The sequence below is a fragment of the Raphanus sativus genome, chromosome 8, assembly GCF_000801105.2.
Source record: "Raphanus sativus cultivar WK10039 chromosome 8, ASM80110v3, whole genome shotgun sequence".
Lineage (NCBI taxonomy): Eukaryota > Viridiplantae > Streptophyta > Magnoliopsida > Brassicales > Brassicaceae > Raphanus > Raphanus sativus.
In genome coordinates, this window is record NC_079518.1 from 17,100,282 (window position 1) to 17,116,823 (window position 16,542).

At 30.4% G+C, this 16,542-nt stretch overlaps 1 protein-coding gene across 1 annotated transcript; it reads right to left on the reverse strand.

Moving 5' to 3' along the window:
• Positions 1-15,294: 15,294 nt before the first annotated feature.
• On the reverse strand, positions 15,295-15,960 carry LOC108820173 (VQ motif-containing protein 5). The gene has a single exon (XM_018593149.1). The coding sequence runs from the start codon at positions 15,958-15,960 to the stop codon at positions 15,295-15,297; it is 666 nt and encodes a 221-aa protein (XP_018448651.1).
• Positions 15,961-16,542: the final 582 nt, after the last annotated feature.

A 16,542-nucleotide genomic window follows, 5' to 3' on the forward strand; every position in this document is an offset into this window, starting at 1 on the left:
CAAATACTTCGGATATCCGAAATAGATTTATATAGTTCTATATATTAATTAGTTTTAGATTTAATGTATATAAAAACATCTAAAATATATATAATAATTTTTAAGTTGGTTTAAATACTTAAAAATATATACAAATAGTCAAAAGTGAATATCTAAAACAGTTAAAGTATACTCAAAACACCAAAAATAATTAAAATAGTTATTGATTCTCTATCCAAATATTTTTTAAAAAGAACAATTTATATGTTACGTTTAGGTACTCTGAGATATGTTATTCAAATTTATATATAATATATTATTTTGTTAATATATTTTAAGAAATTTAAAGTATATGATAAATTTTAAATTTTCAAAATAGTTTAAATGGGTTATTCAAAATCCAAACCCGCAAAGATCTGAACCGAACCCAATCCAAAATTTAGAAATATCCGAATGGGACTGAAATCTTTGATTTCGAAAACCCGAAACCTAAACAGACTTGAACTAAACCTGAGTAGGTACATGTACGTCCACCCATAATCATTATTATATATCACATATGTGTCATCGTATAATTAACCATATATTATATGTATCATCATATAAGTAATCATATAATTAATAGTATTTTATACGTATGATCATATAAATAATCACATATATTATATTTTAAAAAATTTAGTGTGAAATATAAAAATCATAATTTAAGTTGGTGTTTGAAATTGGCTTTGTATAGTATTTTTCATATATATATATTGAAAACATTTTTAGCATGGTTGTTGGAAAATATTTTAATAAAAATCAATTTTGAATATATGTTTATTTTTGATCCGGTTGGTTGTTCATTTTAATATACTGCTATTCATATTTACAAATAATATTATATTTTTATACTGTTATATATGTTTCCAAATAATTCTTAAATGTAATTCTATTTTAATAAAATATATATTAGACAAACCGAATGGTTCATAAATTGTATCTATGAAAATGTATTCAATTGTAAAACATATGATCAGGTTTAGTAATGGTATTTAGAGCAACAATATTATAGTTATGTATTTTGTGCAACCAATATTATAGTTATGTATTAGTTTTGGTTGTAGTGCTCTTTAAACGTGAATTTGACAATAGATTAAACAATATTTTGTTTTAAACTATGAGCAACGTATGGGCCAATAAAATGGGCTTTTCACTTTGGATTGAAATTTGCCGTGAGATCTATAGTCAATATTCAGCGATTGTGATTTTAAAAACCAGTGACATTCAACCGTAAATAATGAGATGAAGTCAGGGTTATTTCCCATTTATACTTCACTTTTAATAGATTAAACTAGATTCTGACCCGCACACCCGTGCGGATGTATTTTAAAACTGTTGCTAAAGAAATCTGATTCACTATTAGGGTGAGGCAAAAAATCTTAATATTAAGAAGCGAAGTGAATCTAATCCGAAAAAGTAGAATCAAATCTAATCTGAACCAAAATTAGTTAAATATCCTAACGGATTCGATTTTGTATCTAGAGAATCAGAACCAAACCCGGCCTGAACCGAAGTATTTTGGGTATCTGAATCATATATTATATATTTAAACAGATTAATTATTTTCAATATTTAAAATATATAAGATAGTTTTAAGTTCTCCAAAATACTTAAAATAGTCAAATATAGAAGTATAAAATAGCTAAATAATATTCAAAATACCAAAATAATTTAAAATATATATTGATTTTCTGTATAATAACCAAGTCCAACTAATCTTATTGTTAAGATAAGGTATTTTGGAATATACTATTCAAATATATGTAATATGTTAATTTTCTTAGATTTTGGGAACTTTAAAATATATATGAATTTAAAATGGATTATTTGAATCCGAGCCAAACCCGAAAACATCTGACCGAACCCAAAAATAAATTTATAAATATCCAAATGAGACTAAAATCTTCAACTCCGAATATACGAAATCCGAACAGACCCGTACATTCACCCCACCATCAAATAGAAAATGAAATGACAACTATAATTTAGACTGGATCGTTAAGATAATATTGATAACCAAAATAATAATTATCGTTTTTCAAAGTTTGATGTTAAATAATCATAATAACCAGAATATTTGTTTAAATAATCATGATTGATTTATATATTTTGGAAATGCACATACTGTAATAAAGTTGTACTGACTGGCATGTAAATATGATTTTCGGTGGCATAGTTTTTTATCTACTTTCAAAGTTTTGTGTAGGTAAGAGATAGATGGGACCAACAATCTTCCGAGAATACAATCATTATATAAGTAATAGAAGATATGATCTAATATTGTCCATTTAATTATTGTTAATCACTATATAGGAACTGGGCTTTTTAGATATTGAAGGCCACGAGATTTTCTTTTCTAGTTTTGATTTAATGATACAAATTAGGTTCATTTAGGACAGTGGCAGTCAATTGTAATTATTAGGGAAAAATAAGAGCTAAATACTAATTGTACTTTACTTTTAATAGTTTAGATTTAGATTAATTATTTGTTTTAAATGCAGTGGCAGTCTTTTGTAATATTTGAGCAACTTTAAGGAGACATAGTTAAGTGTACTTCAGTCTTAATAGTTTAGATGTAAAGCCTTTAAACACTCTGCTCGGGCACCCCAATAGCACACCTTATCAGCACATCTAATACACCAAACTGATTTATTGGATTTGGTAACTGTTGAGGAAAAGATCTTCTTTCTTAACCAATTCGAGCAAAGAACTCTTTGCTAAAGTTTCTCTGTTTCTTTTTCAGAGATGATATTGTCAGCATCATAATCATCTCTATTAACCTCCTCTTGCTTCATCTTTCCTTTCTTCTTCTTGTTATGCTTGTCAGCATCATAATCATTTCCATCAACCTGACCTTGCTTCATCTTCCCTTTTTTTCTTCTCATTATGCTTGGCTTCCTTAACATTACTTGAAGGACTCCCATTGTCAAAAGAATTTCTCCCCTCTTCACCAGCATGTGAATCAATTGCCATCTTATTAAGATCAATATCGATCTTATTTGAAATTCCTTGCTTGGCTTTATAGGTAACACACAATTGAGTTGACAGATGCTTCTTAAAAACCCTAGAAAGTTTTGAACTTGGCGTGAGTTTGCAAAGATCACTGGTGGACATTCTGATGAATTGATCAATCCAATAAGTAGATAACTCAATTCCCAATCTGAATCCGTTACTTTTAAACCAAAATCCTCAATTACAATTTTCTGAAACTCTTCAATAGAGGAGCTAATTGGAAACCAAGTAACATTCCTCCTATCTTTGCATCAACAGAAAAACTCCAACCTGAAAGGTACAACCAATTCCAAAACACCACATGAACCATAGATATGAATCATGGTAGAATGAATGTGAATTTTTTGTGAAAATTTGGTGATCAATCAATGTAATATAGAAGATGGCGTGAGATGTTTCTAAATCGTTTTTAATTGGGAAATCACGTTTTTTTATTAAAATGAATTTCTTTTTTTTTAAGATTTTCTTTTTTTAATATTTTTTAAAAAATATTTTTTCTATTTTTTAAAATCGATTTTAATTAATAAATAAGGAAACATAATATTCCCAAATATTCTTTTCTAATATTATCATTATCCGTAGAACATGTATTCTGAAATAGGTAGAATAGAGTAAACATGTTAGAAATCGATTTCTACTAGTTTTAGATTTATAGTAATATGTAGATTCTGATTTCTATAGGTTTTAGATTTTTATTAATGTGTAGATTTCAATTTCAACAGATTTTAGAACTATAAATTAAGCGAAAAATGTGTTTTCTAAATATTTTTAGATTACTATTATTTAAGTAGAATACGTATTCTAAACATAGTAGATTCAATGAAAAAAGTAGATTACATTTTCTACTATGTAGAATGTCAATTCTACATTTTTTAGAACAAAATATGAACTTATGATTTAAATATTTTTTGAACTTAAAAAAATATCTATAAGATGATATACGTATTTCATCAGTATTTACTACTTTTTGAATTTTTTTTTTGTTTGTTAAATTATTTATTTGATTTATTTTAAAAAATACTAAAAGGTATTAGAGAACAAAACGGTACAAAAGAGAAATTAGACTAATGGAACATAGTTGTTGTTTTTTGGGGAAAAAAAAAAACAATTTCCCTTTTTTTTTGCTTAAAGTTTGGTGAATTTGTCGTAATTGTTCCGAAGTATATTCTAACGGAATCTAACGGAACCAAATGCATAGATCGTTCATCGACGCCTCTTGCACTCCCCATCGGAAAATTCATTTCTCTGTAACTTGCTGTTATGGTATTAATGTCGACCTTTTGTTTCTTTTTTTGAAACTAAAAGCGTTAAACCCGGGTCAATGATGACACAAGCCTAACAGCCCACGGATAGACCCTTTCTTAGGCATTCAAATGAGTCGAAAGCAATAATTCATATCCGTGTGGCCGGTGGGGTTTGAATCCGGGTTCGCTTTATTGGATTCGACCCTTTGTTTCTCCACTGATATAAACTCATTCGAGTCTCTAGATCTTTTCAGCTTCTACCACTGGACAAAATACTTGCCTCCGTTTCTCCACAGTTACACTGACATGGCGGAGAAGCTCACACGCTTGGAACCATTGACGTCTTTCACCTCCGGTACAAATCCAACAAGATCGTCGATATCACCAAAGCGTTCCTTACTCTGAGAGACTTCATGTGCGCTTGCATGTTTGATCCAAGATACTTCGACAGAGACAGAGACACGACTATCTCCGTCGTATCCACCGCTATCTCTGTTTAATCTTCTATCCACTGCATTCACGGATGCTGCTGCTGCTGCCAAGGCTACAAGCCAGCTTCAATGAATGTGGAGAGAAAAATCATCATCTTAGATTTTGTAGTTGAGTTGGTTTTAAATGATCCTAAGGGCATGAAAGGCACTATAGCAAATGCCAAAGAGATTTTGGCCAACACACCCAATGGTTACGTGCGACAACAGTTTGAGAGTGTTGTCAAACCAAAGGTATTGCTTATTATTTTAGGAGTGCTTTATATGAAATATGTTTATATCTGGTTGTGAATTTTGAATTGTTCAAAACAGGTCCACTATGCGACTACTTGACCTGAAAAACGGAAAGTCACAGGTGCAAGGAAGTATTTCAATGAACAGAACCGAACGTTAATGTGTGAAATAGCCCCATATTTAGCACAATGGTTCTGGTATGAGTATATATGCTAATGCAATAAATAGGTTCTTCTCTCTAACGATTGTTCTGATTATTTTTATTTTCAGAGAAATGTAGCACTTGCTCCTATTATTTTTGATGAGTATAGTTACGTCATTACCAAGTTTAATATCTACTTAAAGCATAATTTCACAGTAAGTCTTCACATAGTTAAATTTACGAATAGCAAATTAGTTGAACAAAAATTTGGGCATACACAAGATTACATGGCTTAACTTGACTTACATATCTCATTTACTGTGGAGATTTTGATCCTTTGAGAGTTCAGTAACTAGAAAGATCTACCAGTTTTTTCATTCTCCATTGTCCATTACATATGCTCAAATGGTTAACATGATCTGAGTTTTGGTCTAGAAAATTCTGTTACTTTGTATTTCCATTCAATCTTTCATCTACTACCGATATTACATACAGTTCAGTACATTCTTGATTTGTTTAATTATTTCAGATTGGTGAAGACGCGTGATAAAGATGGCTTTGATTCTTCGATGCCTCATATGAGGTAATTTTAAATTCAGAGTTACTTTGGAGGTTGAAAGTCCCCAGGAATTATGGTGTTGATTCCGGTGGCAAGTGTTGGGTCCCATGTTACAAAAGAAAATTGATCCGGGATGCCGAGCCACTGATTAAATATGAGCCTCTAAAGATACATATACATGATGTTGATACAAGAAAGAGTACCGAAAGCAGAATAAAATTTTCCGTGCTTTTGCCATCGAAGCTGACAACGCCTTTCATGAGGAGTATAAGGTCAAGAAGAAGAGGCAGCTATTGCCGTATGCAGCATGGGTGAGGGAAGAGACATTGTCGTCTGAGTAAATCACTGCTATGTAAGGAAGTGGAGGCCAAAGCAGCCAATACTATCACTAATTCTCCGGAACTTCTATCACTAACTTCGAGTCTCACTCCTCTCTCCTCAGAGCCTTTGTTGCCAACTCCTTCGCTGGCCGCTTTTGGACCATCACGTTTGCTTCCATCATCTACCGAAATTAATTCTTGACTTTAAATCATAATCTTCGACCAATTCAACTTAGTGAGCAGTATACTATTATTCGTTTAAAAAAGTTATTTAACTAATTATAATATATATAGTTCAATTATCTCCAATATCAATAATATAATTAGAGATTTTCCAGATTATAATTCTGTTTGACTATATGTCAATAAAAGTATAATAAAGTATCTTTAATACATAAAACTTAGTAAGATCATTACCCATGCGGAAGCTCAAAACCAATGTATCCTATTCTCTCTACTAATGTGGAAGTTAAAAGTAAATACGACTTCTTATTCTTATATCTACCTAATTAGAAGAATTATTTTATTTCAAATTACATGGAGTTTTGAAAATTTAAGATTGATTTTAATTTTATTGGAAAATATTTAACAAGGCAGATTTAATAGACTTTTTTTTAATTGGTCAATGTATTTAAAATTTAAAAAAAAATATTTTTTTATAAAAAGGTCTTAATGTCAAGTATTAAAGCAAAACATCAAGTATTATGAAACGGAAGGAGTATACTGTTAAGAAAATATGATATAGTTTGAGGCTCTCTTTGTAATTAGTCTATTCTTGTATTTACCCTATGTATATCTCTGTATAAATACTCTTCCTATACCTAATGAGAAAGTATTAAGCGTTCTCCCTATATGGTATCAGAGCCCGATCTACGCAGCCAACCCGATCCACATCGATCTGGCCCAAAATTGGCCCATCAATCCTTGTCCAAACATTCCGAGATTGACGCTCAAAGAGCCATCATCTCGAGGGAGCGTATTAGACACATAGTTGTCCCACATCGGTAGTTGGAATCGATCCTTAGTAATATATAAGATGGATGAGCTAATCCTCTTATCACCAATTGGTTTTAAGTGTGAAGCCCATCTATCTTAACATATACAAGATATATTATTGTTTTTGAAAAAAAAATTGATGTATTATAATTTATTTAGTTACATGGTTTAATTTGACATCAAAATATGCATTTTAATAAAAAGCTTCAAATATATTAAGAAAAGTTAAGTAAAAATCTCATGTGTATATATACTTATATATATATATATCAATATAATTCAACCCAACAAATATTTATGACAAGTGGGAAAACTATTTTCACTTTGGTCAAAAAAATAAAGTAAAAGTAAATTAATAATTGTGTTGATATTTTAACTAAAAAGGTCATCTCATATTTTTTTTTTTGGTAGGAAAAAGGTCATCTCATATCAAACTTACTAGAGCGTCATTTATTGTTTCTTTACTTTTTAAACATTTTTGTAATATTTTATAACAATGAATGACAATTTAGAGAGGGGTTTTTAAAAACTATTTTGACAATTCATACTTGGAAAATAAATAAAATAAAATTCTAAAATAATAAAACAGTTTATTGATAAAAAAATATATAGCATAAAATATAAACAAACAATTCGCGCGTAGCGCGGAAAAAGCTCTAGTATCTATTAAAAAGGATTAAATTCAAACACATATTAATCTGAATGATACATGGTATTATTACACAAGCGTAATTTATAAATACCATTTATTATTCAGATTATTATTTTTACCACAGAGATCTATTGCTCATTTTAGATTCAAAAAGAAAAAAAACTGGACAGAAATCATTACACAATAACATAATTGGCGAAGTCTTTTATTGATATAATCATATGAGAGAAATACATATTCTTATTTGTGGGGATCGATTAAAAAAGATCAGATTAATGTTTGCAAACACAACCACATCTTACAACAAAAGGATCGGAATTACATTCCACATGACACCCTATTGGGCAGTGACGACCAAAATGGAATTTCTCCTCATCGTGCGGCAAAGATTCACCCTGCAACATAGTTTCAAGCTTCTTCGGGTAATAACCTTGTTGCCTCAATACTCATCACTACAAAACCAAACCAGTATTTTTGTTGTTATAAATAAAAACTTGCATGTTTTTATAATTTAGCAACAACAAAAAAAAATTGCATGTTTTTGTTTTTGATAAGTGACTTGCATGTTTTAACTTTTATGTTGCATATGAAATACGAAACTAACCGGATGTAACAACTAAGAAGATAACAAAGGCAAATTTCATTGATATGATTTTCTCCATTGTTTTAGATGTTGAGAAAAATGCTGGTATCTGATCAATTGTTTTTTTTTTGAAAGCTGGTTATCTGACCAATGTTGTGGGAACTATTTTATAGGATAAAATTCGTATTGATTCAGTCAGCTTTATTATCAAACTATGGAAAGAAAATCATCAAAATATGTATTATTTAAATTTCATAAATATACATTCAGACTAAATTGATTTCTTTACCAAATTTAATTAAAAATGCATAAGACCAATTCATTTTAACATTGTAAACTTTAATATACATAAAGACTAAACTGATTTCTTTACCAATTTGTTTTGTTCAAAAATAATATATAAACTATATGCATACTAATTATTAATGAATATTTACATTGAAATCATGTATTTACATAAGATTTTTCAAAAAATTATTATTTTATTATCTTATCAAATTATAATAGTTTACACTAATCTAATGTAAAATTTATTAATTTCTAGAATATTAATTTATTGAATTTTACTGTATAAATAAACTTCTTGCATTTTACTGCTACAAAACCTTTTGCATTTGACTGCTACATTTCGTTTAAAGACTCTCTTTCTTTCCACCCATGTTAGAGAATACATGCATGATGCATGGCTGTAGGGTTTCTATTTTTCCCTTTTTGGTTGTTGGCTTGACGAAGTAGAAGTTTCTTTAAACCCACATCGCTGTTGAAATAATGTATCACCTCAAAAAGACCATTTTAAGTTTCTTCATTGTCCTTACATGGACTCTTGTTAGTCATGTACAAAAATATGGTTGTGTGTCAGAGATTTTTGTTTTGTTGGTGAACGGCATAAGGTTCCTGCTTAGTTTCTTAATGAAAACAGACTTTTATGTCATACTTTGTCATATATCGTATTCAGGATTTTGAACCCGGAGTGAAGTGAACTGATATACCATAGATTTTACCTATTTTATATCATGTTATAAGTTTTTTATCGAATCTATTATATGTGTTTGGAATGTGTTTTAGAGCATTTTCAGGTTAAGGTACGTTCTGAATACTTTGGTGATTTTGGAGTTATTTGAGGTGCAAAACTGCACAGATATGTCACATGTTTAAATATGGATGGAGGTCTTCATACAGTGAGATTGAACTCATTTTTGGATACAGAATATATCTTTGAGTTATCTTTCCAATTTTACCGGTTTGAGGTTCATCTAACGATTAGATTTAAATTTATACTTGATTTACTGGAGAGTGGTCTACCTGACTCGCAAGAGAAAACTGTCGAGGACATAAAAGAGTGTCGATTGTTACTAATACTTTGGTGTCAAACAACTCTGATGCCAGAAGAGGAGTCGAATCTATTTTATGACCAATTTAGGCCCAAAAGTCACCCATGACATAAATCTCCTAGATTCGCCAGTAACATGATTAAACATAATTGACCCAGTTTTTCATTAATATTAGAAAACACGTTATTATTTGAGGATTCGATTAAAAGAAGGATCAGATCATTTGCACACACAAGAACATCTTACAATAAAAGGATCTGGATTACATTCCTGATGACAGCCTTTCTTGCATCGAAGACCAAAATGGAATTTTTCTTCACCATGCGGCAAAGATTCACCACCATGCGGCAAAGATTCACCATGCAAAACAGTTTCAAGAGCTTCTTCGGTTAATAATCGTGTTGCCTCAATACTCACCACTACAAAACAAAAACAGTATTATTGTTGTTGTTATGAATAAAATTTGCGTTTTAAATCTTTTATCTTACATAGTAGTAAAAAAAAAACTTTTCTTATATATGGAATACGAAATTTACCGGATGCAACAACTAAGAAAACAACAAGAGCAAACTTCATTGATATCTTTTCCATTGTTTGAGATGTTGAGAAAATAATGGTTTCTGATCAGTGTTGTGGGAAACCATTTTATAGAATGAAAATGGTATTGATTTAGCTAATTTTCTTATCAAATTATGTGGAAATAAAATCTATAAGATAATGTATTATCTGACGTAGATATACATAAATACTGATAGATTATTTAACACATTTAATAAAAAAACAAATAAGCCAAAATCTGGAAGAAAGATATTTGTCCTCTTGAGATTATTAACAGTTATATACAGCAAAATCCAGAAGATTTTTTCATGTTTCAACTGAAGCAGAGAATCATGATCAAATAAATACCGAAACCGGGTTTATACCTAAACCACCACCTCGTGTGGATTTATCAAAGTAACACCCGGTATATATGGACCAATCTAATTGAACCGGCAAAACAAATTGGGCTTGGATGCGAGGTTTGTGATTTAACGGTTAAGTCCTGAACCGAAAACAAAATATCAATGATATGATTAGGGTATTGGTATATAGCTTAAACCGAGAATCGTAAACCAAAATTGGAGCCGTTTAGTTACAGTGTGAGTTCATATTAAAAAGAAAAGATGCAGCAAAGGATGACTGATGCAGCAAAGGATGACCGTTATGCTTCATCCTTCTTTAAGGTCTTCCCGTGAAGCAAATGTGAAGCTGAGGTATCTTTTTCTCATCATTGTAAAATCTGATAAAGGTTCATTCAGATTCTTGTCTCTTTTTCTCCAATAGTTCTTTTTCTGGAAATTTTTTTGACACACTACAGATATGAAAAGATAAAATAAGTTACAACAGAGTTTTATTATTCACTTACCGTCTCCTGATTCCCTCTATATTCATATTCGTTAAGACTGGGATGTTCAGCCTCTGGCAGTTGTAGAATAGTTAATTCGTTGGTTGATCCAGTCAAAAGAATACATCATTTTGATAGTGACAGTGGAAGGATGCTCTTTGATGCGATGATACATGTATGTGTATGTTGAACTGTTTTATACAAAAGCTTCAGAAGCAGGGAAGGGAGAAGAGAACCCTAAGCACCACCATGTTTATGTGTCCATGGTTTGAGAACAGAGACAATGGAAATGATGATGATGATGATGATGATAAGAAGGATGAGGATGGCAATGCACATCCATTTCCTCGAACTTTTCTGTTTCTTTATTGCCTTTGTTAGCTGGTTGTTCCCGGATTGAACATGATCCACAGCGCTGGAGACCTGTCAGAGCAAGAAGGGTTTTGAAGAAAAATTAAACTCAGGGTTTCATCAAAAGATAATGTAAGAGCATGGTTACCATGTTCTCTATGTTGTCTAGCATCTCAACCTATGCATCCACCAGCACGACCATATCAAGAAACACCTACCAACCAACCAAAGAGGTGAATCATTTTGACAAATTTTGGTAAACCGGATCAAGGTCTACCTGTTGTAGGTCAAGGAGTTTCTTCTCTAGATCTCTGACAGCGTCATGGCTTTCCTGAATCTCAGCCAGTGTGTCCATTATCTGTAGGCACGGAGACAGAAAATGACCTAACTTGAGATACAAGTAACTGTTGTCTTGTTGCATAGGTAGTCATAGTTACCAACCTGACCTCGTGTATCCAAAAACTAAAAATACTAAACAATAATTTTGTTACATAATCTACTTTATTAATTTAGAGTCCTACACTTTATGTACTTCAAAATATTGTCATCTAAATTTAGACTTACTCAGATTTCATTAGAAATAAGTATAATATCCCTTATAATTTAGTTCTACAATGTATTTCATTTATGCATTATCTAATCTATTAGTTTAGAAACTTATTTTGGATCTCAGTGTTATATTTCATTTTTTAACTACTTCTTAAATATCACATCAAACAAAAAAAATCAACTTTATTAACATATATGTATGGTCTAACCATATTTTTCATGATGAGACTAAACGTATACTAACTAAAAACCTTTTATTGACCCTTTTAAACATGGTTTTAATTGTTTAGATTACTTGTGGACATTCTCATGATCAAAACAAACTTTTTTGGTGAAATGATCAAAACAAACATTTAAGAGTCAGTATGTATAAACTACACTTGTACGTAAGTTTTTATGAGAAAGAAACCATCTTATATACTTTAAAAATAGGATGTCAATAATATATTTAGTAACAAGGAATTATTATACTAAATCTTAACAATAAATTCAATAATAAAAATTGAAAATATTTTTGGTTAACAAATAACAATTTATTAGAATATTCTCCCTATATATTCTTTCAACTCGGTTCCAAATCCTAATATTTTGTTTAGTTAAGATAAATCATTCTTTTAAAAAACTTTTTTTAGCAATATGGGTTTCTAAGAAACATTTTAATATATATTTAATTTATTTGCTCGTGTGGGATATTGCATTGTAACAACCTATACCTAGAAGTTTTACCCTCTAATCCATTATTGCATATTGTTAACTTATATTTTTGGCCATATTTGAAGTTCAGAGCTCCTTCATATATCACGGACACAAAATAAAAGGGCGGACAGTTTAGCACGTAGTGCAAGGAAGCAACCGTCTTTTGTCGTTTATATGAATGTGGAGCTACCAGTTTAGTTTACATAGTCTATATGAATCTGTTTAGTTGCTGACAAAAAAAACTCTTTACATTATTAAGACAAAATGATGAAACTATAAACTCAATCTTGATTACTGTTCTAATTAGTACGGTTGAGCCATATTTGAAGCTCACACTCTTTATATTATTAAGACCGAGGGATGAAACTATGAATTTAAATCATGTATTTTATGGGTTAAGATGGGTAAATAGACAATAAAATGCATTTTACCATCTAAGTTTTTTAAAATTGTAAAATGACCATTCAAAAGCACTAATCTTTTTAAAATCCGCGCTAAACGTGGATTAAGAATCTAGTTTTACTTTTAAACACTGGATATTGGAGAAGAACGAGACAAAGACGGCTATGATCTAGATCCTTATAGTTTTTAGGTTTTGTTTCGACTACAACCTTTATGTATTAGAATTAGAGAATATATATAAGAGGTATTCTTAGGTTCACTCTCTAGGGTGAACTTCAAGATTCACCAACCAATAGTGTTTGAGTATTTGATATTTGATATCTTTAAAAAAAAGAAACAAAATTTAATTTCCAAACTATATTATATTTTAAAAATAAAAAAATATAAATACATAAAAAATAGTAATAGTTACAAAAAATAATAAACTAATATTATCAAGCTTTTAGTAAAATATTAAACCTCTATACCCTAAATCCTAAACCCTAAAATCTTAGATAAATCCTAAACCTAAAAATTTTAGATAAACCTAAGCCTTTTGATAAATCCTAAACCCTAAATCCAAGGGTTCGGGGTTTACCCAAGGGTTTAGAGTTTAGTGATTAGAATTTAGGGTTTAGTGTTTTTATGATTTAGTTTTTAATATTTATGATTTAGGGTTTAGGATTTATCAAAAGGCTTAGGGTTTACCAAAATTTTTTGGGTTTAGGATTTAGAGTATAGGTTTTAGGATTTAGGGTATATGATTTAGTATTTTAGTGAAGGCTTAATAATATTAATTTATTTATTTGTTGTAACTATTATTATTTTTTATGTATTTAATATTTTTTATTTTAATCTAATTTGGAAATTCAATCATGTTTCCTTTTTTAAAAGACTTTTTCTTGGGTTCACCTTTAGGTTCACCAACCAATAGGAAGTTGTCATTTTAAATCTAGTATCTTTTAATTAAGGAAACAAAATAACTTGCCAAATTATTTTATGCTTTTAAAATAAATAAAAAAGATTAAATAAATAAAAATAACAATAGTTCTAAAAAAGATAATTTTTAAAGAAAATATTTATTTATAAGATTTAGAGTTTAGTGTTTAAGATTTATACTTTAGAATTTATCCAAATGTTTATTGTTTTTTCAAGGGTTAGAATTTATCCAAGGTTTAGGGTTTACCCAAGGGTTTAGGGTTTAGGATTAGAGTTTAGGGTTTAGTGTTTTGTTGACAACATGTTTAGTATTTTTCCAAGGGTTTAGGGTTTATCCAAGGGTTTAGTATTTAGGATTAGAGTTTAGGGTTTAGTTGACAACATTATTTTTTAATTCGTTTTTATATATTATTTTTATTTATTTTTAAATTTTTTTTTGAAAAGATAATATAATTTGAGAAGTTATTTGTTTCCTTAATTAAAAGATACTAAATCTAAAATGACAATTTTCTATTGGTTGGTGAACCTTTAGGTTCACCTTAGGGAGTGAACCCAAGAATAGCTCTTTTTAAAAGATATCAAACATCAAATACTCAAACACTATTGGTTGGTGAAGCTAAAGGTTCACCCTAGGGGGTGAACCCAAGAATAAGTCTATATATAATAGTATTATTTGAATTATATTTGGAATTTTTTAAAAATATATGAAAGTTAAGAAAAAATGGAAAACAAAACTTTAACTAAAATTTACAATATGTTAATATATATAAATTTTTAATAAATAAATATATATATTTATAGATAAAAATATATTGGGTTATATATCGGTTTGGTTTGGTTTAAACACAAACCAAACCAGAATATTCGGGTTGAGTAAAACATAAACCAATTGGGTTATACAAAGAGCACGGTTTGGTTTGAGTCGGTTTAACTTCGGTTGTGTCGGTTCGGTTTGAGTTTTTTGCCCACCCCTAGTTTCTTCTGTCTCTTGCTTCTAGTCTTAGATTATTAACCAATTCGGTATTTTCCACGGAAGTCTGGTTCGCTTTTCATCTTGTAAACCAACTTTTGCTTGTTTAATGTTTATAATCGGTTGAACAAGAGTGATCAAATTCAGTTGGTTCTTATTTCAAAATTTCTAGTGGTTGTTGGTTATTTGATGTTTGTCTACAAAATCGCTTAGTAGAGACAAAAAGAGTTGATTGATTTACTGATAAGCCAAACAGAGCTTCATACAAGACAATAATATGATAATCATCATCATACAAACTAAAGCTTAGCAAAATCACTCTAGCTAAACCTCTCTTAATCAAACTAGCTTATTTCTTGTCTAATGGATATTCTGTTCTGAACATCTGAAGATGGAGGGAAAATCGAGTGGTGGTAGCAATCAAAATCATGGAACTTAGGAGCTAAAAACGTCCTAGGTCCGGATGGAAATATCCAGGTTGAGTCACAGACGAAAATGTGAACTTTGGAGTCAATGGTTGAGGATACTCAACTCTAGTTGATTGCAATGAGTAAGCACCGTCCATTTGTTGAGGCGAACCATTGGACCAATGAGAGGGTAAAGTAGTGGTCATGATCGGTTTACGACCATTGGAATATGACATGGGTGGCATATGAGATTGATTCTCATCAAATGTTGGTCGGAAATTGTCACCATTTGAATATAGCATGGGTTGCATATGAAATTGATTCTCATCAAATGATTGTTGGAAGTTGTCACCATTAGAGTCCGATGATTCTTCAAGTAAGCTTTCAAAATACTGCATATGCGATGAGACATGAACCCCTGTGGCATTGAGAGGAACTGGTGAGGTCGCCTCTGGTCTGATCTTCTGACGATTTGGAAGGTTTTGAGGTAAGAACTCACATGATTGATTACTCGTTAGTTGCTGAACAATGGTTTTGAAGTCTTCCTTGTCAATGATGTACACTTGTGTTTTCGGTTGCGGTTGCCGTGGCTGCTGAGGTATGACGTTAGCGTTAGTGTGTACTTGATCGAAAATACTCTTTCGAGTGTACTTTCCAGTCCTATTCACTCTCAAGTAATCATTTCGTGGTCGCTGATTCATCTTTTAACACAATATAATCACTATCGAAGCTAGAATGCCTCACTAGAATATATGAATCTCAAGTTTGATGTTAAGAAAACAAGTTTACTCACACTCAGAAACGCAAATTAACAAATAGACGTTTATATACAGACAAAGAATATTTATTTATTGTAGACGTCATAACTTTTCATTAAATACTTGATTTTTTACCACTTCAATTCTTGATTTTCTTCAGTAAACGGCCTCCAACTTTAATTTTATAATACGTTTTCCTTGGGAAATTGTTTTCTAAATTTCGGGTAATTTTCCTGAAGAGGTTGAAAATATGCAGTATATGTTACTTTGAATGTGTGCCATCCTATTTTCTATTTTGTTTCTTTTTTAAAGTTATATCGAAATGTATTTTATTTTAAATGGGAAATTGTTATAGCGCTAGATGACAAAAGAAACAGTATTTTCTTTTTCATTTCTGTTTTTGTCTCCTTTCTGCTGGTTCTCCTTTCGTCTATATATATTTATTTCTTTTTGTATGTTTTTCATTATTATCCTGGATAAGTTTACGTTCACGAATTATCAGTATGTACCCGCGGGTCCCGCCCC

Bases quoted from the DNA above. Each gene is read 5' to 3' on its own strand.
- LOC108820173 (XM_018593149.1), bottom strand. From the start codon at position 15,960: ATGAATCAGCGACCACGAAATGATTACTTGAGAGTGAATAGGACTGGA.